This window comes from Corvus moneduloides, chromosome 5 (assembly GCF_009650955.1).
Source record: "Corvus moneduloides isolate bCorMon1 chromosome 5, bCorMon1.pri, whole genome shotgun sequence".
Taxonomy (NCBI): Eukaryota; Metazoa; Chordata; class Aves; order Passeriformes; family Corvidae; genus Corvus; species Corvus moneduloides.
In genome coordinates, this window is record NC_045480.1 from 42,811,575 (window position 1) to 42,833,323 (window position 21,749).

General features: G+C 42.7%; 1 protein-coding gene across 1 annotated transcript in view; it reads left to right on the forward strand.

The window, feature by feature from the left end:
• Window positions 1–4,923, forward strand: part of TET2 (tet methylcytosine dioxygenase 2) — a 71,677-nt gene extending 66,754 nt beyond the window's left edge. The window contains 1 exon segment of the mRNA XM_032108384.1: window positions 156–4,923. Coding sequence (XP_031964275.1) covers window positions 156–1,567 — 1,412 coding nt within the window. The 3' untranslated portion in view covers window positions 1,568–4,923.
• Window positions 4,924–21,749: the final 16,826 nt, after the last annotated feature.

The window sequence follows — 21,749 nt, forward strand, 5'->3', positions numbered from 1 at the left end:
AGATACGAGAAAGGGAGTGTCTGCTAATGAATCTACTTTTCTTATAAATTTCATATAAAGTATGTAATTTCTTGGGTGGTTGTTTGGTTTGGGGCCTTTTTTTTAAAGCCTGTTTGTTGTGTGGTTGTTTGTTTTTTTCCTTTTTACATCTACAGATCTTTTACGTCTTTCAGGACCAGCCACACAACAACAGCAGCAGCAGCAACATCCACAGCGCACTCTCCCTAACAACCCTCAGTCAAATCCCATTAACTCTTACTCGGGTTCAGGTTCTGCAAATCTCTATGGAAGGTTGCCTAATCCAGCCAATGCTTATCCAAACTCTTCGTACACTTCAGATCCATATGGAGGGTCCAATCCCATGAACCTCTATACAACCTCATCACAGTCTGTGGGGTCTTATTTGAATTCTTCCAGTCCCATGAACCCTTATTCAGGGTCTTTAAGTCAAAATAACCAATATCCCCCCTACCAATGCAATGGAAACATAGCTATGGACAACTGCCCCTCTTACTTGGGCTCCTACCCTTCCCAGCATCAGCACATGGACTTGTATAGTTGCCAGAGCCAAGACCATATGTCTAAACTCAGTCTACCACCCATTCAAACATTATACCAGCATAGGTTTGGGAATAATCAGAGTTTTGGTCCCAAGTACTTGAATTATGGAAACCAAAATATGCCAGTAGACTCCTTCAGTAACTGCACCATTAGACCAAATTTACACCACCTAGGGCCATTTTCCTCTTACTCCACCCATGATGCCAATGGCCATTTTATGGAGGTTGCCTCAAGGTTAAAATCTAATCTGAGTAATCCAAGCATGGATTATGCCTCCATGAGTAAAACAAGTGAACATCATCACATGCAACCCCCTCCACATTTACCACATGACTACCATTCTGCTCCAAATATGTTTAGTGGTCTTCCTAATTCACTGCATCTCCAGAATAAGGATAACGAAATGATTTCACATGCAGTTAATGGTTTGTCTAACATGCTTCCAGGTCAAAACCATGACAGGACTACTCCCCAGGGTGGTTTAGATAAAACTGATGTGCTGAATCCAGAAAAAGCAGAGGATCCCGATGAAGTCTGGTCAGATAGTGAGCAGAACTTTCTGGATCCAGAAATTGGAGGAGTGGCAGTTGCTCCATCTCATGGGTCAATTCTCATAGAGTGTGCAAAACGTGAGCTCCATGCAACGACTCCCTTAAAAAATCCCAACAGGAACCATCCCACCAGAATATCCCTTGTATTTTACCAGCACAAGAGCATGAATGAGCCAAAACATGGTCTGGCTCTGTGGGAGGCAAAGATGGCTGAGAAGGCAAGAGAGAAAGAAGAGGAATGCGAGAAGTACGGCCCAGACTACGTGCCTCAGAAATCCTACGGCAAAAAAGCCAAGCGGGAGCCTGCGGAGCCCCACGAGCCCTCTGAGCCAACGTACGTGCGCTTCATCAAGTCCCTGGCACAAAGGACACTGTCGGTCACCACGGACTCCACAGTAACCACATCTCCATATGCCTTTACACGGGTTACAGGGCCTTACAACCGATATATCTGACTTCACACCTTGGTTGGTTACCTCATTTGAAACAACACCTTGTCACTAGGGTAGTAGTGCTTTAGATTTCGGGGAAGGCAAGGGTGGAGAAGGAAACGGAACTCATCAGTGGAAAAAGCCTCGGCACACCAGCAAAAAGAGGTAAATCTCACTAGAGCACTTGTTTTCCATGGATTTTGAAGTGGTCACAGATAGCATGTAGGAAACAAGACCAAAGCATCCTATGCAAAAAAAAAAAAAAAAAAAGAAGAAAAGGAAAGGGAAAAAAAAAGAGAGAACACAACAAAAAAGTGTTTCACAATTTACATTGGAAAACACTGGCTCTATTACTGAAAGAGATAATCTGCAAACAGATTTTTTTTTCTTACAGTTTTGCACATCTGTGGCCACTTTTAACGTCATCAAGTTTGCATAGTCATGGAACAGGAGCAAAAGAAAACCCTAAAAAATAATACTGTAGTATTACAACTGCAGGAATCTTAAAATAACATCTGGTGCTGAATCTATGATGTACTGAAATACTGGAATTATGGCTTTTTAACATGCAGTTTTTACTGTAATCTTAATAGTCTTTTGATTTTATTTAACGAAGTAGATAAGTATAAAACAAATAGACAGCAAAACACTGAATTTGTTTGAATATCCTAAAACCATGGTGCTATCTAAGAGAATGGTGTCTTTATTTTATCAGTTAAACAGTTAATGCCTTTATAACAAAACGTCAATGATGTAGTCAAATGTTCTTCAGCAACGGGGAGGATGTTTTCATTCATGTATGTATTGAAGTTACCTGGTGTTAAAATAAGCTTACTTTTTAACATATGGGAAGTACAAAGACCTCTGGATTTTGCTCATCCAGTCAAGTCCTAGAAAAGGACAATAAAATAGAGAGAAAGATATTTTTTTTTAAATAGTGTTTCAAAAGCACTTTGTCTACCTAAGCTTGGCAACTTGAACAATGCTAAGGTACTAAGACATTAAAAAAAAAAAAAAAAAAAAAAAAGAAGAGTTTACTTTGATTTTAAAATGCAAAGATAATTTTTTTAAACTAAAAAAGCTTTTAAATACTTTTGGTTTAGCCATGCATTAGCTAGTGGGCTACATATCCATTTTTAATACAGTCAGTTATGGTAAAAATGGGGCTTACTGGATATAAGGGAATACTTTAGTACACAAAACACATTTTTTCTGGTGCTCATCTCACACAGCTATACTGTAAACTGTTTTCTACAATTATTATGACAAGTTCATTGCTCAAATATGTACAGTTTTAAGGAGAGAATTTTATATTAACCACAGGTAATAATTAGCAGCATGCAGCAAACTACACCTAGTTAGCTTGGGCTTCTGCTGTTTCTCGAGATCTGTGCGCTCCCACTGGAATGGCAGAACTGCTTTAGTGTTGATAATTATGTACATTGTGGTGCAAGTCCTTTCTCGGTGCAAGTGGCCTCTTTTCCAGGAAGACTGAGCAGACCGATGCCTACACAAGGTGAATGAAACAGGGTTAGTTCTGTGCGATTCCGTTGATTAAATAGAAAAAAAAAAAATAGGCAGCTGGCTTGCTGTGGTGGTTTTAAATCATTAATTTCTATTAAAAAAAAAAAGCAGGAGAGTTGTATAGTAAATTAAATTGTAAACAAAACTTTTTTTAACGCAATGCTTTAGTATTTTAGTACTGTAAAAATATTAAATCTATATATATTTGGGTTTTGAGCTGAATTCACATCATGGTGCTACTCAGCCTGCTACAAATATATCATAATGTGAGCTAAAATACATTAAAAGGTTTGAGTGATGTTCCTACTTGTCATATACCTCAACACTAGTTTGGCAATAGGATATTGAACTGAGTGTGAAAGTTTATATATTGTATACCATCTTTTTCCCCCAATAGCCTTTGAAAAAAAAAACAAACAAAAAAAAACCTAAACAAAAAAACTCTCAATACTTGACATTTTAGCAAGTATAACTTGAACTTCAACTTGTTTTTTTTCTTCTTTTTTTTTTGGTTCTAAAAATTCAGGGATATTTCAGCTCATGTTCTCCTATGCCAACGTGTCACCTGTGTGTATGTAAAGCTGTTGTAGGTTAAATATATTATTCTTGGGGTTTTTTTGTTTTGTTTTGTTTTTTTCAGGGATTTAATGTTTTTCTTTTGAATCCCTTCTCTTACTTTTCTTGTACATGTATTGTGTAACTAAAACTAATTTTGTAAATTCGTTAGCTCTTTTTATTGTAACAGAAGTGTTTAAGAGATTTAGAATGTTTTGACTGTTTCAAATGAATAAACAAAAAGAAAGTAGAATGCACTGAGCTGATTAAAGGGAAAAATGTAAGGCAGGGGTTTGGCAAGTGACTGTTTGCTAGAGTTGTTCAAGTCACTCTCTAAATAAGGCTTCTTAGATACTGTAATGAATAAAATAAAATATAAAAAGGTACAGTCTGTACAAGGGCTTCCCTAAACATGCAAACCTCCATGTCCCAGCTATATTTTGTGCAATATACTGTAAGATTAAGTTTGGTCGAAAAAAATTCTATCCAACAGAATCACAACCTAACTCAAATCAAAGGAGGCCTTTGGGTTTAATGGTCAAATATTTATTATGGCAATTATGTTTTTTCTCAGTCTGTGACTTTACCCACTCATTGAAACAAAAGTTTCATCTTTAAAAAAAAAAAAAAAAAAAAGATGGTTATATGTCAGATTAAGTAAATCATTATATATCTTCATATTTTGGTGATTTTTTTTTTAATCCTATATAATTCATGTAATCCATAGTAGATTTTTGGTTACTATGCCGTGCACCATCATTTGCCAAACTGCTGGCAGCAGGAGCAGGAAGCTTAGTTGGTGAAATCAGTTTTGTATTGTAAATACCTGAGCTGTAATTTTTGGTGTACAGAACCCTGCCTCAGTTGGAATGAATGACAAAACAGACAGAGTTGCTTGTATAGGATTATCAGGTTGACTATAGCCATACTTGAAGATGCTTCTGAGAGTTGTCAACTTTACTTGAATGAATTTTTCATCTTGATTGACGCACAGCAGTATAAAGTTCACTTCTAAAGCTAGTGGTTAACTTGTGTAGGAAACTTTAGCAGTTTGACACTAAGGTAATGAACTTCTGTGTGCATTTTCTATGCTTATGTTCTACTTTTTTTTTACTTTAGTTTCATTCATTTTCATGAGATGTTTGGTATGTCTATAAAAAGAATCTGAGGATGGTTATAAATACTGTAAGTATTGTAATGTAATGCAGGTTATTTGAAAGCTGTTTATTATTATATCATTCCTGATAACGCTGAGATGTGGGTGTTTTTAATAAAATTTATATTTATTTAATGCACTCTAAGTCTGTCTTGCAGAAACGTGTCTTTCCTTGTCATTTTTGTCAGCTGACAACAAAGCAGGCATCATGCTCAAACAAAGTGCATCACTGGGGACTTCAAAACAGGAGGCCTAAGCATCACATTTACTCCTAGCTCTGCTTTGACTCTTACCTCTAACAGGCTGGGACACAGGCTGCTGAGCTCAGGCTACTGCTCCATAAAATCTGTGTTGACAGGGAAGGAGGGAGGCATTTCTATCGGGAGGAAGAGACAGTAGAGCTTCACTGCTGGTTTTCCATTGGTGTTTGTGTACACAAATGAATCTGGCATATTCACTGTTCCAGTGGCCTCACTGCTCAAGTAACAGCCACAAATGCACACCTGGCAGAGGCAGAACAAGGGGGAGACTCTAAGCATTCATTGGTTTGTTTAGGGTATTTACCTGTACCTGGGTAAGCATTTTTCTACCTGATTTCAAATCACTCCCAAATGGTGGAATGCTGCAACAAATAGTATTGTGCCACAGGAGGGTTAGACTGGATGTCAGGAAAAATTTCATCACCAAGAGGGTTGTAAGCACTGGAAAAGGCTCTCCAGGGAAGTGGTTGAGCCACCATCCCCAGAGGTACTCAAAAGACCTGCACATGGGGCACCTGGGGACATGGTTTAGTGGTGGACTTGGCAGTGTAGGTTTACAGTTGGACTTAATGACCTTAAGTGTCTTTTCCAACCTAAACTATTCTGTGACCAAGAAAAAATCCAAAATTATAAAAGCTTAAAACCTCAGGTATAATCTAAATCACAAGCTCACAAGCTAGAGAAAAGCAGAAGCCATAAGAAAGAGTGTCTGAATCAATACCAGGACATATGGTCTTGGCGGCATCAGACAAAAGCTTGTTCTGGTCCCTTTGTTTAATTTCAGGGGAAATCAGGACTGAATTCTGAAATAGCCTATTTGTGGGAAGAGACAGAAATTGCTCTCTCCACAGTTACAAAATGTTTCTGTGACAATTACAAGAATTCTCAAGTTTCCTTTATAAAGAGCCCGAGTTTGTTGTCAGTGCTGGTTACCCCATCCATCAACGCCACACACCTTGGAAAGCCCCCTGCTATGCACATTCAGATCACTCAGTGTCTTGGGAATGCAGTGATTTAACGCTCAGCAATCCGTAACATTCCCCCCAGCTCTGCATGTATTCCCAGATGGGAATGTCTTGAGGCAGGGCAGCACCCTGCAGCAGCCAAGTGTTGCTCTTTGCTGTGCACAGGTGCACTTTCCTGCATTAGATGGCTGAACAGACTGATGCACAGGCTTAAACACAGCTCTCGCACCCCTTTAGCCTTCCTCAGAAAAGAATCCTCAGAAAAGCCATTAATGAACTTTCCCATCGGCTGCCTTTCAGCATAATTTCTTCAGTGCACTTCCAGAGATCTCATTCCAGAGGCGCTGCTAACATGGGCATAATGCGCTCATAGCCAAGACCACAGAGAGGTCAAACCAGATCTGCCCACAGTGCTTCCCCTAGGAGCACAGGCTCTTCCCGAGACCTTGCTCCTGTGCCCTGGGGGGGCCGTGACAAGGCACCGCTCACCATCACTACCCAAATCACTGGCTGTAGCCCCCATACAGTAGTTACAACCGGGAATGCCCAGCTGAGCATCCATCTGCCTCACCTTTCTTCTTCACTTCCCTATCTATTCTGTCATTTTCCCCCTTTTGACGTCTCAGAGACAACAATACAGCTTTTTTATGGGAATGACTGAAAAGCCTGTGGTGACAAGCCAAACTAGGGTGAACAAACCCCAAGCAAGCAAAAATTAAGAGCAACAGGTGATGATGCTCAGAGATATGGAAAAGTATCCAACACAAAAAGGAGGAAAGGAAAAACACAACAGATTTCTCTTAAAGAGGCAAAGCACCTTACAGAAGGCAGAGATTAAGTGGTGGGTAATGGTGGTTTCTCCATATGCACATTTTCAACACACTTCAAATAGGAAATATTTAAGAAAAGCTCAAATCTTTTCACAAGTAAAACTCCAAGCAGGGGGACAAGACCTTGTATTTAAACATGAACCCCGTGGTTTACCCTGTCTGCAAAACATAGAAAACATACAAAAATGCACATTCTCTTGCCTGTAGGCTGTTCCCAAGAGCATAGCCCTGCCGGCAGAGTTCTCCCTTACTTTTACATGTGCCACGAGCATCACCCCAGACCTCCAAAAGCTTGCTGGTAATCCAGCAGCACCGTTACTAAAGCTGGCACATATCATCATCTCAGCAGCAAATTAATACTCTGCTATTTAACTGACACAGTAACATTTATTTTTCCTGAAAAAGATGCATCTGTCAAGTTCCCGTTACACTCTATTTACCTAATGCAGACACAACTAATAATTTTGAGGCACTCAGAAATCACATGTTTTGTCTCAGAGGACTGACAGTTCCACCCCCACCAACCCATGAGCCACAATGACAGCTCTCCGTCCATCACTCTGTGAGACACTCTGCCTTCCAACTATGTTTATGCACTAAGTGAGTCCATTTACTTTGACCTGGAAACGATTCCCTAAGTTAAATTAGCAAAAATATTGTGCCAGGAGAGATTCTTGCAGAACTTGGGAGATAAGTCAGCTCTATGTTTTACTTGCCTCACCTCTAACCAGCAAATGGAGCATCTGTCATTAGCACAGAAAGTGCTGGTGATATAAAGAAACAAAAAATGCTCATTTTTAGGGGGAAGAAAAATCTTGCACTGAGGGTGAGAACATGAGAAAGACAGAAGAGGTCTGTTAAAGATCTACTGCTGTCCTTTCTGATCAGAGAACACTGAAGCTGGAAGCTGCATACTTGACTTGGATGTTGCAGCAAGAGGCACTTAAGGCCCAGACAAACACGACTGCCACTCCAGCAGAGTAGGGGCTAGGGCCCCCTGTTCATGCAGGGGAACACAAAGGATGAATCCCCAGATGCCAGGCCATGGAGAAGGGAATGACATACTTCCTACACGGTGTAAAAACATCTCCAAAGCTTTTCTGTTTAGAAATCTCTTTACTCTTGACTTCAAAAAGTCTCCTTCCTTGCAAGTTTGTGAGAACAAGGCACCCTTCTTTCTCCCCCAGACCATTTTGCCATTAGTTCAGGTGTTTGGAGTACTCACAACCTTGGCATTCAGGTCCTCCATGTCTGAACAGATTCAGATCATCTTCCAGGATATAAAAGGCTTGAGGTACTCTGGGGTACACGCAGGCACATCCCATCAACCCCCTCCATCCCACATCACAAAGAAACACTTCCCACCATTATATGAAGGAGTGAGGGAAGCCTTTCTGTTCTACTGCCTTTTAAGATGGGGTTTAATCCTCAGTGTTAAAACCAGTGCCACCCTCTTGTTTCAAGGTCCCAGCAGAAGCAGAGCATCACTGCTGGAGGCAGCCATGGGAGGATTTGCAGGGATTTTTCTTTTACAACCCAGCGAAGCCGAACTAGGTTAACCCATTTCTCCCATTCAAGATTTGCTTCAACTACCACATTAAATACTTTGTCTTCATAGTATTTTACACGAAGAAAACCATCCCAGGGTAGGTACATTTCTTCCTAATGTCATGGCAACACAGCTGTACACTCCTAAATCACAGCAGAAAAGCCAGCCTGGCAGGAACAGCTTGGGATTGTGTTCAGCTTCTTTTAAGTTTCCACTGCATTAGCAACTGGAACTTCATTGGATTTTCAGGCGTAATCATCTTCCTCTTATTTTTCTGTCCCGTTGTGATTATTTGTAAAAATGACAGCACCATTATGTTCTTGTATGTAAGGCTTCATACAGACCACTTTGGTAAAGAGATTTAACTGGAGGGGATGGCTTAAAGTGCAGTCTGCTCTGAAAAGGGCTGGGTAAAGTGGCATCCTGGGGCTCCCAGTCTGCATTTCAATTATTGTTGTAGGCCAATGTGCCTGATTTGGGAAGGGGGGGGGGGGGGGGGCATTTTCCCCCATCTATCCCTCCCTAAACAGATGCAACAGATCTCCTCTGACTGGCCCTTCTGCCCACCTGTGTAGTCCTGGCTCTGTTGACATTTGTACAGGCACAAAGCTGGTCAGATGGCAGCAATCCAGTTCTAATTAATGGGAGCAAATGGTTTGCTATAAACAGAGGAAGGGTTGGCATGGGGGAAGGTGACAGATGTCATGCAAAGGGAAAACATCTATTAGCTGTTCCCTCCTCCACTGCCACCCCAGTACATTTGTTTTGCACGACAGCCCTTCAGTTCAGGCCCTGGTTTAAAACATCCAGACTCCAAATATTGGGTCTGTATTTGAACCTTTGCAGCATCCACGCAACCTTCCTAAGACAAGATTCTGGAAGGGACTGTATAAGGCAGAATTTTAAAACCTCAGGCTTGCCTGCTCTTCAAGAATTTATACAGTCTTATAATCAGAAACCCTGGCAAATCTCCCCTCTGTTTGTCTCTGCTATTAACACTCTCCATACCACAAGCAAGCAAGCATTTTGTCAGAGGGCTGCAGTTTGCAGGCATTTTTTCTCCCAGCTCTTAAGATGAAAAGGATTGCTCATTTGCACCAAAGAATTCCTAGATCTCTGGCACAGTATGCAGCCAAGAGTAGCCTGTTTCCACCTCAACCCAGCTCCTGCAGGAGCCTTCAGCGAGCCGCAGAAACTCCTCAGACAAACTGCTTCAGGGAAGACAGGGATCAAGTCCATGGCACAGTGAACATGCCTTGCAGAGGACACTCTGGGCTCCTCTTGTCCACAATGCCAGGTAAGAAATACTAGCTCAGAGGAAAGTCACCTGTACTAAGACAACGCCACTGTGAGGGAATACCAGATGATACCAGCCAAACCAAAACAGTACAAGGAGGAGAAGGGGGTCTGACAGGTCCTGGAGCACTCAAATTGCCAGGCACAAATCCCAGCCACATAAGGTGACAAGACAAAGGTGAGCCTCTCTCACAGGACTACCAAGACGACATTTAGATCTGCTCTCTTGGTAGTTTTCCCAGCAGCGACACACTGGAATTTTAACTGAAGGATTTGCATCTCAGGACTCCTAGCCCCAGCACAGGCAGAGGAGAGTTTCCAAGTTAAATCAAATTGAAAACCAGATGTGCTTTTGACAAGAAAACCAGGTCAAGTGTAGCCACAAGGTTTCAGATCTCCTGCAGCTGTTACATGAAGAAAGCAGTGTTGCCTCCTCCTCCACCACATTCTCTGCTGCTGCACAGCAGCAGCTGCTTCCTTGGGAAAGCCAGGCAAGCAGCTTAGTTACATATTCTCAGACTCCCCCCAGAAAAACACATTTTAAGTGTGAGGGAAAGAAGAAAGCTTTATAAAGTCTGAAGAGAACAAGTTTCTGTGAATCCAGCAGGTATTCTTATGTGCTCTCTTCATGCATTTGCAGTTAGGCACTATGGAACTACCCAAATATACAGCTAAGTATACATAGCACAGAGCCACAGGATGGGTCAGGCTGGAAGGGACCACAGTGGCTCATCTGGTCCAACCTCCCTCCTCAAGCACATGGTACAGGATTGTATCCAGACAGTTCTTTAGTATCTCCAGTGAGAGAGACTCCACAGCCTCTCTGGGCAACCTGTTCCAGTGCTGCTACTACTGTTCCAGTAGTAAAGAAGTTCTTCCTCATGTTTAGGTGGAACTTCCTGTGCATCAGTTTCTGCCTGTTGCCTCTTGTCCTATTGCCTGGAACCACTGAGCAGAGCGTGGTTCTGTCCTCCTGACACCCTCTCTTCAGACACTTAAGAGACATTGATGAGTTCCCCGCTCTGTTGTCTCCTCTCGAGGCTGAACAGGCCCAGCTCCCTCAGCCTTTCCTCGTAAGAGATGCTCCAGTCCCCTCATCGCCCCTTGTGGCCTCTGCTGGACCTGCCCCAGGAGCTCCATGTCCCTCTTGCGCTGAGGACCCAGAACTGGACACAGCATTCCAGATGTGCCCCACCAGGGCTGAGTAGAGGGGCAGGATCACCTCCCTCAACCTGCTGGCAATGCTCTTCCTACTGCACCTCAGGATACCATTGGCCTTCTTGGCCACAAGGGCACTGCTGGCTCATGGACAGCTTGTTGTCCACCAAGACCCCCAGGTCCTTCTCCACAGAGCTGCTTCCAGCAGTTCAGCCCCCCAGCCTGTGCTGGTGCCTGGGGTTATTCTTCCCTATGCATATGGTCAGGTGCAGCTGATATTTGACTAGCTGGGAATATTAGCAGCTACTTTCTCCCTCTTCCTAAAAAGTACTTTGCAGCCAGTTGATAGTCACAAGTTACACATGGCCGTTAAGTTACACTGTGAAGACCTACCTACAGAGAAAGCCATGGATTGTCACCCTAGGAAAGCCAGCACCCTCTTTTAGGAGGGTCATGTGTTATACTTGTGCTGATAAACAACCCAAAGGTTTGCTGCATATGTGATGCCCACCTGCTTGCCTCTAAATCACAGACTAAGCAGTGAGCAGACACTGTTTGACCCATGGAAGGCCCTGCTGCTAGCAAGTATTCCCAAACAACTCCTTCAAAAGAGCAAAGTAAGTGCTTGCCTGTTCAGTTAATACTGATCAATCAATTACAGTTAAGAAGAGAGATTATACATTACACAACCTCTTGCCACAGAGGCTGGAAAGAGATCTCTTGCCTACCACACACACAAACATCTTCCAAAATGCACCTGGGTTTCTGTTACAAAGCAGGGTCAGTGTTTTTAAATGACTGCCAGAAGAGATTCAAACCTGCAGTGTAGGGGAGAGAGCTTTAGTCCAAGACATGCCTCTCCTCGAGGAAGGGGATTCCTCCTGCCACTCAACCCAAATGATAATAATGCATGTGCTGGGCCAGAGAGAGAACTATGCCTAAGGGGAAGCATGACTCTGTAGTGTGGGAATGAAGAGCTTTGCTGCCTGTTCTCATTTCTGCTTATGAATGTGATGTTATTATTAAACAGCACATTAAAAGACAGTGCTCAGAAACAGCACTTGACCCCTGCTTTCCTGTTCACAGGCAAGAACCTTCCCCTGTAGGCTCTCTTCTTTCCCAGCTACAATTTAAAAGCTGCCAAAACAGAGGTGTGATGCTTGTCAGGAACTTGGTTCCCCTGAGCAATGAGTCTGATTTGATCACAACTTAGGCAAAGAAACTCTTCATTTTGGGGTCAGATCACATTTCCCTATGAGCTGTGCTGTGGGACTCCCATTCTGAGCAGTCCTGGGTGGGTATGAAAGGAAAATCCACCTGGTCTTGGATGTCAGGGAAGTTCATCACCTCCAAGGCTAAGTAGTGACTGAACAGGGAACAGACAGACTGTAGTCATTGATTTCAGCATCTAAACCCTGCTTAGAGTCTACTTTAGGTATCCAAGCCCCTAAACTCAGTTTCTAGCTCACAGCTCCCTTCCAAAAGGTTCTGCTCCAAACTACATGGGAATGTTATAGCAATAAACACATTATCAATTTAAGTGTTCAGATACTTACAGGTCCTGTTACTGTGGTAACAGCACCTGCTTGAACTGGGAGAGCTCAACTGCTTTTTTTCTGTTTATGTTAACTTTCTTTAACCCTATTAAAACACTTGGCTTTTCCTCATCTTTGCTTTAAAAATACCTCCTTTATAGAACTGTTCCATTGTCAAGCAGTTTATTAAAAAAAAACCAACAAAACAAAAAACCAGAAAAAGGGTGGGTGAGGGAGAACAAATGAAAGAGATGGCTTTCTATAAAACCTTCCAGTTCATCTAGTCCACCTCAAAGCACGTATAGATAAGAATAGCTGCTCAGTGTGCATGTAAAATTGTTTTACTAAATGTGGAAGGAAAAGCATTGATTGAGTCTCACAGACACAAGAAGTCAGGATGGCACAGAGCTGCCATTAGTGCTTTTGCTGCTGTGAAACCTGAAAGGAGTGGAATGGCCACTCTCTCAGAGGCCAACATAAAGGCAATGAAGGAAGCCAAAATTACTCTTCTGAATTTCCTCTCACTGCTGCTATAATTGGGCACCCCAAGGTATCTTCTTCTTGTTCACAATGGTGAGCACTCAAACCCATCACTGCATACATAGCAGGCAGCACAAAACTGACAGCCTTTTCATTGATTTTTCATAATATGATCAATCAAATATTTCACTCTGATCCATAAAACCAGAGTGCGTCATCAAAAGATGGGAAAGATGCTGAACAGAAAAAAAACCCAACCCAAAACACTAAAAAAACCCAGAAACAGAAATGTAGATCTACTTACTGCTTTTCCCCAGTAGAAGTCCATACAAAATGGTTTCCTTTCCAATTCTAATCCCATCAACTACTGGCAAGGGCAAAAAACCAAACCCCACGGGCTGGAATCAACTTTCAGCTGGAGAAGTGCCACACAATTCAACAACCATGCTTGTAGTTGCCTCAACAGCAAGAGCAGTGTAATGGGACTGGCCCTCAGCATTACAGGCACACTGTATTCCTTTTTATTCCCTTGTTTGGAAATAACAGCACAGAACACTAAACAAAGCATTCCCCCCCCCCACCCCAAACTTTACCAGCTTGCAGTGAACTCCCCCAAATGTCAGACTGAGAAGTGCACCTTGCCACTGGCTGACAGTGCAAGCAGAAAGGCCCTATCCCAACTCATCAGCAGTGACCTTGAAGAGCTGATGGGGATTGTAAATGGCACCAGCAAAAAAGGTGTTTTCTACTCAAATGCATTCTTTGGCCCATTGGGGTAAGATAATTGGAGGTGAAGACAGTGAAATTCTCTTCCTTGAGTATAAATCTGTATGTGTAGAAAGCAAAACCCTCATATCACTGTGACTGAAGGGCCATTCACTTTAGAATTGGACTTGATGATCACTGTGGGTCCCTTCCAACTCAGAATATTCTGTGAGAAACAAATCTTGAAGTCTATAGAAAGTATGTGCCCAAAAACACTACAAACTCTTGGAACCTTAAAAGGTTTCAAGCTGTGCCTGCTGAAAACCTTAGAAAGCCACCTGATTATTTTAATGTAAACAGGTACTTCACCTTCTTTTTAACATCTCACATTAACTAGCCAACACTCAGCTGGCCACTTTGAGAAGTATTTGAGTGCAGACTAACTGTGGATCAGACTACAGTAACATCCATTTCCTTACTTATTGAAACATCTTTTTTTTTCTTCCCCCAATTACAAATTTACAAAGGTAAACCTTTTTTTTTTACACAATTTTTGATTGCTCACAAAACAGTCTAAATACACTGCAAAACCTGGGATATAAGTAGTGCAGATTCTGGGAAGTGGTTTTATGAAATCCAGGGCTTTCTCAGAGCCTTGCTTTACAAGGCTGAGCTCAGCTTGCGAGAACTGTTTCACACGATACTGCTCTGACCCTCTTGCCCTGTTAAGATCCAAGAAACTCTCGCAACAACCTAGTTCTCCAAAGGTCCTTCCCAAAAGGCAATTCCTAAAGTTTAAAAGCACTAAGATGACAGTGGATATAGGACTTGTGGGAAAGTTCAAGGCAAGACAATGTAGCCATTCTGCAGAGTGCTACAGAACAACCACGAAGGTGTAAGAACTGACATAGAAGCCAGGGAACTGCGCTCACCCTTGCCTATTTATTAGTCAGCAGTACAAATGGGCAGAACTCCAGCCAGGCTCACCACAGTTTTTACTCCAAGATGCACACAAATTACACTGAACCAGAAGCGCCATCTGGTAACTGCTACCAATCACAACAAGACATGGACCAGGGATTTCTGAGTGGATGGTGTGTGACAGAGGAAAGGCTGGCTTGAAAGAAAGAAAAAGGAAAATGCTCCATCTCATTCAATAATCTCTTTATAGAAAAAGAAAAAAAAAAGTAACAGAAATAGTGAAAAGCAGCACAACCCTGGCACAACAGAAAGGGGAAGGAGAGGGAGGACAGTCTTAGGGGAGAGAAACTGTAAGTTTTTTGCTGTGGATGTGATTTCACCGTTGCCTGTTACAAGCTGGAGGAGTCAGGCCAAGACAAAGAGGATCACTTACACTGCAAAGGCAACCTACTGAGTGTCCAGTTTCTCCATGGGCCTCATAAGCAGGGACCTGAACACGAACCATGACCAGACAGCACTACCTACAGAGCAGCCCCTGGGAACTGAGCACCGTGTAAAGTGCATCCATGGGAATGGCAGAGAAATCGATCCCGGCATCCAGAATTCAGTTTTCAGAGCTGCAGCATGGGAGTACCAAGACATCAATAAAAACCACAAAAAACTCTCAATTCTATGCAGGGCCCTGGGAGTTTCTGCAGCTTGCAAATTCCTCCAGGGATTTGAAGACTTCCTTCTTTGCATCCATTTTCAGGTGCTGAAGAGATCTATTTGCCCAAGAGGTTAGAAACAGATTTCTCCTAATAGAGAAGGAGGGTCTTTAGTCAACACCATTTCCCAGGCTGTTACGTCTGCTTGGGACAGCCAGACTTTTATGCATCATTTACAAGATCTCTTACATCTACTGAGAAATCCTTCTTCCCTCATCCCTCAATAGCCTCAGACCTTTACACCTCACTGCATGGTGACTGCAGCTTTGCAGGAGTCTTTCAGAGCTGTCACCTCTTCTACCAGGCTCACCACTCTGACTCAACAGCATCAGCTGGCAAAGAAATTTTGAGAGCAAAAATAAAAAGCCATTCTGAGGACTATTAGGTGAATTCTACTTGTCATTATGTGATTTCTGTTCACAGTGGAGTATTTTAATAAATTGTACAATTGTGCACTACCTTCCATCAGTCAAAAAAGTCCAAACCTGCTTATGCCTTCATAACATTTTCCTGCCACAGATCTTTATTACTATGGCCATCAGTACTAATCCCAGAAAATGAACAAAAGACTTCAACCATCAACAGGCACTCACATAGGACTCTAGAAGGGAACATCATACCAGGTTTTGCAGCCACTGAAATGCCCATCTCTTGGTGCTTGTCAGAGTTTCCAGAAGAATCATACCTATCAGCTCTCTTTATTCCCCTCCTCTTTTTTTTAATCCTCCCTACCCCCCTTCACAGCAACTCAATAACCAGTTGACCCTGACTACAGAAACAAGTATTATAAAAAGAATACTCATGACCTGTAAGAAAATTAATAAAAAAGCTTTTCTCACAAAGTGGCAAGGAATGGGATCTAAACCAAGATACTATGTAGGACTCAAAATTCATTGACATGCATTGTGACCCTTCTACATCTTCCCTTTTAAGAGAAACAAAAAGATGAGCAATAAAACCCTCACTTTGGATACTTTGAAAGGAAAGTCAGTGAACAACACTCTTTTCAAGTACTCTCACATGGGAGCCACACCCAAACTTAAAATTTTTGATTTTAAGACATCTTGAAAATGAGAAAGTTAAAATGGACCTGGGGATGACTAATTCCCTTAGGCTGGAAGATGGCATGCTGACTGGATAGCTAATAAAAATATATTATATTCAGAAAGTCTAGGAAATACGTAATACACACTAACGCAACTAGCAAACAGGAGGCAAGGAAAGCCAATGAGCAAATGCCAGAACTTGCACACGCATCAGAAGCAAGTCTGTCTCACCCTTTTTCAATGTCTTCCACAAAAAGAAAACTCCTACACTTCTGTAGCCAAAACAGGCCTCTTGTAAAATGGCCTGACTCATTCTGGATACAGTCAGCAGGCAAGTTTATTTATTTGGTCAACTGGCAGTAAGTTGTGTAAACAGCGTAAGATCACCAGGCTCCTTCACCTGCTCCGTGCCAGCCTTGCTCACCCTGGGCTTGTCCCCATTGGAACAGGGACATACCATTGCTAACGAGCACTCCAAGCCTCCACCCTGCCCAGCCGGGAGCTGTCTCCGTTTGAATAGTTACACTTCTAACACGGTTTGCTCCTTATCAGCTGAAGGGAGAGGTTTCACTCTGCAAAGTAAATGCTTGCAAGCTCCACAGGAAGAGAACCTAAGCTGTGATTCCTTCTGTAAGGCACAGAAAGCATTAGCAGTGTGAATAAACAGAAAGGTCAGTAGCAGCCAGTTAATAAACTAATTTGTGCTTTTTAACGGGAACTCAGTCTCAAAGTTAGTAAAGATCTAGCTGAAGCCTGAAACGGTGCCACATGCAGGCAGCACCTCAAATTTCTCTTTGGTAACCCAGGATTTAATGGCAACATTCCTCTTGACAGGAGGTTTTACCTATTTTCTTGGGCCCAAAGTAACTAATCTAAACACACAAGCTCTTGTGCTCAATCACATATTTACTTCCAAAATCTGTTCATTATTACACTAACAAAACAGTATTACCAATGCTGTATTTAAAAAAAAAAAAATCAGACAGTCATTAGCTGTAAGAGCATTTAACCACAGCCTGGAAATGGTTAAATGTGGGAGCAGACTCGTCCCTACATCACAAAAGTCCTTTTCAATTTCCAGTGACAACACAGACAAGCCTTTCACTTTCTCACGGGTCCCTCACAGGAGCCTTAATGACAGCCTCACCCTCATTCCCCCACCCATCAAACACGACACACCCCTTATCACAGCCCATCCTTGGGTTTGCTCATGGAACACCTCCAGGCAAGGAGCCTGGCACGGTATTACAGACACTCGACCCTCTCCCAGGCTATTTTATCACTTGTGGAGCACAGAAAGAACATGGATAGTTACACCACAGCACAACCCAGAGAGCTTTTATCGTTTTCCAACTGGGTTATATTTTTATTTAATGCGGGTTTTTTTAATTTCTTTTTTTAGAAATTAATTTCTAAATTTCATATAGTAGAAACAGTCAACCAAAAAAGTAAAATCCAACTATCCTTTGTCAGTTACCAGGTGCTTTATTACACAAAGTATTTTCACATGTTTCAGTGATTTCTTTTCTGACAGTGCTGAGGGCTAACAGCAAGGAATTCAGCCACAGTGGGACTCGAGCTCCACAGATAGCACTGCAGGATCTAACCAAACACTAGGCCTTGAGTGGAACTTGGGACGGTGCCAACAGAAGCACTAAGCTTACCCAAAGTCCAAGAGGCAATGAGGTTCCTCAGGAAATGCAGTGGCAGACAAGTGGCAGAGCCCAGGCTCTCTGGCAGAAGCTCCTACAGCCTCCCTGTGACCTACAGGTCTTTATAAAGAAGCAGCACCACTGATCCATAATGCACATCCTCTGATTAAAAGAAAACACCTCTAGTCCTACTTTAAAGGTAGGAGTCCTTGATTTTAGACCACAACTAATTTGGCATTTAGCTGAGGTGTAGCAGATTAGGCCTTACACCCTCTCCATTCTGGAGGGGATCCAAATTTATAATTCTTAGTTCCCAAGACAGCATCTTAACACTTAAGCTAACAGTATCCCAGAGCCTGAAGCTTTCTCCTCTCTTCCAGTGGCTGCTCATGCATTTGTCATTACATGGAAAAGAGCACAAAACACTCGACCCTCCCTCTTCACTTCAGGCATAGGCACTCAGACTGCAGATCTCTCAGGTTGTAAGATTAATTCAAAAAGTTGGATGAAGGCTGCTCCCACTGAACAACCAGTTGTTTCCACCTCACTGGAAAACTCCACTGTAAGGCACAAGGCAGTGACTCCAAGCCCTGAGCTCAAGGAAGGAGTTAAATTACTGCCTCCTCACAATTACCTACTACCATAATCTCCTTTCTCCTTCTACTGAGCTTTGCATTTCAGTCACAGCTGCCATTTCATGTAGGGAATTACACTACCAGAGCAACGATACCCAAGATGGCCACAAAGAACAAGTCCTGCTAAATCCTGTCAGAGCAGTTACACTACAAGGAAGAGTAACACATACTCTGAGGTGCAAACACAGTGGGAAGGGTAAGAGGCAACAGAAAAGACAGTTGTTACTGCTTTCCAACATACTCTTAAAATCCTTCCAATCTTAAGCGTCAAGATTTCTTGCCAGTTACACTGCCCAGTGCCTTCCAGACACACCAGTAGTAGGTATTAAACTGAACTCACCTTCTTGCTTTCTCCTAAAAGCTGCCATGATCTACCTTGAAAAGAACTCTTCCCTCCTTTGCACTTATTTTGTAACCTCACTTAAGTGGCAGCAGGTGCACCCTGGGAAGGGAAAACCCTCCCCTCACTGCTGAAGAGTAGCCCCCAGCCCAGTGCTGGACTAGTCCCAGTCACACCCACTCTGCCCAGCTGCACACACTCTCAATCAGCTAATGGAGAGCAGGTGAACATATTACTAAAAAGCTGTAGTATTGTGTCAAAACCAGAGCAGTTTCAGCTGAGTGCTCTCCTCCTCAACAATGTCTCTCATTTTCACCTATAAACTGAAATACTGTGCCCTTGACTGATTCTGTCTCATAGGTGTGCCAGTTTATCTTTAAAAAAGTGGAAATGACAAAACCTGCTATTTGCATTCCTCACACTTAATTGGATTTAACGGGGTGGGGAGGAAGGGAAATCTCTCTCCACTGGTTTGGTTACTTTCAGTGTAATGCTGTAATTCAGCTTTTCCCTGACACTACAGAACCCAGCTATCCCTTGCTTAACAGCAAACTCCCATTCTGGGAGTCCAGACGGTTTCTGTGGCTCCACAGCAGACTGTCTGAGACTGCTGTCTGGGGCACAGAAACATAATTATACTAATTATGAGAGAGAAAAGATAATAGATACAGAAGTTCTTTTCCCTAATCAGCTCTAGGTCAAAGCTTTACCTACAGCTAACAAGGAAATAATCTATTAATGAGCCCACATCAGGAACATAGTCACAGGAGCATAGTCACAGCAGTGCAAACACAGAAAGTCATAATTTGCAACAAATGAGTTAGAGCTACATTTAAAAAAAATGGCAGTCTTGGGCTTATTTAGCTAAAGACATTATTATGTTTACACTGCAACTGCCTCTGTGCTTGGTCTTAGCTTAGAAACAAGGGATCCACCTAAAGCAAGGAATACAATATACTGCAATTTCAGTGTTAGGGCTACCAGAATAAATGCTGAAAGTCCAGATCAACCTTTGAAAATGCCAATGCATTATACCAGGTATTTGGAATACACTTTTTCTTATTTCTCCTGCTAAGCATGTTGCTTAATCAGGAGAAAGATGCCATCTATTTTTGTATGGTGCTAATGCATGTACCACCAGGACTCTGGATGTTAGACCTTCCCAGGCAGCTTAGAGCATTCTAGAGAAAGTGGACTGGTTTTTTTCTTGTATGGCTATTTTATTGTGTATGCTATATACAAGCAGAAGACTAAGAAATTGATTGACAAAAATACTGGTGCAGACTTTGGATATGCTACCAGCTGGATTTTTTTTTTTTTTTTTTTAACAGCTGGTAGATGTCTCACCAGCAGCAGAAGTGCAACAAGATGCAAGGAACTGATTGTCAGTGCTGTGTCACCTGTGCTTCTAAGAGCATGGTGATGCACTCTTTAGAAGCTATGCTGGCTATGCTGCATAGCTGTTACTGTGACTGATAAGCTTTTCGGGGTAGATGGCTGAGAGCAAGCCTGCTTTTTTTGGGTTTTTTGTTCAGGGAAGAAACAATCGCACCGATGCAAATCACAACTGACAGGTGCTCGCCAGCAGCCTCCAGTGAAGGTGGGACACGGGGTCTGGGCTTTATGGTAGCTCCTCTAATTCTATTTCAGCTGTCATAATTGTGTAGTTATTGGGGGAGTTAATGTATATTTAATATGCAACCTGCTGGGAGGAAGGCTTGGGAAGAAAGCAGTGCCAAACGCTACTTTTCCTCTGTACAAGCACATACTTCCAGAGTATTGTGGTGTTAATGGCCCCTAAGGAACAAGCTGTTAATCTATTTGTGGACCTAGGTTTTTGGCACAGCAGGGCTACACAAAAGGACATAAAACTATTGTAGTCTCCAGATTTTGCAGCAGAAGCAACAGTTGTGATTTCAGCAAGTAAGTTCCCCATGCAATGTGCAGGAAAGAGCACAATCCATGCAGACTGCTGTCTGCACCATGAACTGGTTCAACCAGCACCAGGGAGCACCAAGGAGGGAGAAGCTCCTTAAATCCCCCTCTTCAGGGGGCTCAGGCTGTTCATGCAGGGCAACAGGAGGCCCTGCTTTTCATCTGCAGTTCAGCATGCTGAGCTCTGCCCTGCTTACCCCTTTGCTTTTGTGAGGAAGGACAACATCGCTACTACACAGCACGACCAGAGGAAGCAGCAGTTTCCTTGCCCTTCCTTAGCAGTTACAGCACTCATTCAGGATGTGGGAATAAAACATAGTTCCGTGTCTACATACTGGAACTCAGATCCATCTGTTCAGTTTTGCAAGGGCTGAATTTCCTCAGAAATTTGAGAACTGAACACTGAGCCATTGCATAAAATGACCTGTCTGGAAGCTGCTTGGATTGAGCACTGCAGGGAGAGCAGCCTGTCTGTGGCTCAGGTGACACAGATGTGCCATGGCACTTAGCCATGAAGAAAAGAACAGAGGTGTTTCTGAGAACAGCAACAGCAGGACAGTCGAAGTCCAAGGATTTATGTATGAAAACCAAGGATCATGGATAGTTTCCAAGGTTAGATGGCCACAAGTGGGCTGCAATAGGAGCTGTACTAGTTCTTCCTGCAGACCAGTGCTTGTACTTCTATGCTCCAGATCAGAGGCAGGACAGTCGGCACCTCTTGTCTATGATAACCAGGCCCAACAGAACAGAGCCCAAGCACAGTGCTTCCCAACAGCCCAGATATAAACAAATCACAGGACTATCTGCTCATTCAGAAAATGAAACAAAATCCAAGGCCATGCTTGCTTCCCTGTTACTTATTAAAATTTCCCAAAAAGAAACGATGCTAAAACTGTGTATCTGCTAATAATTTGCCCACAATTTCCCATGTTTTATGGCTAACCAGCAATCCAGGAT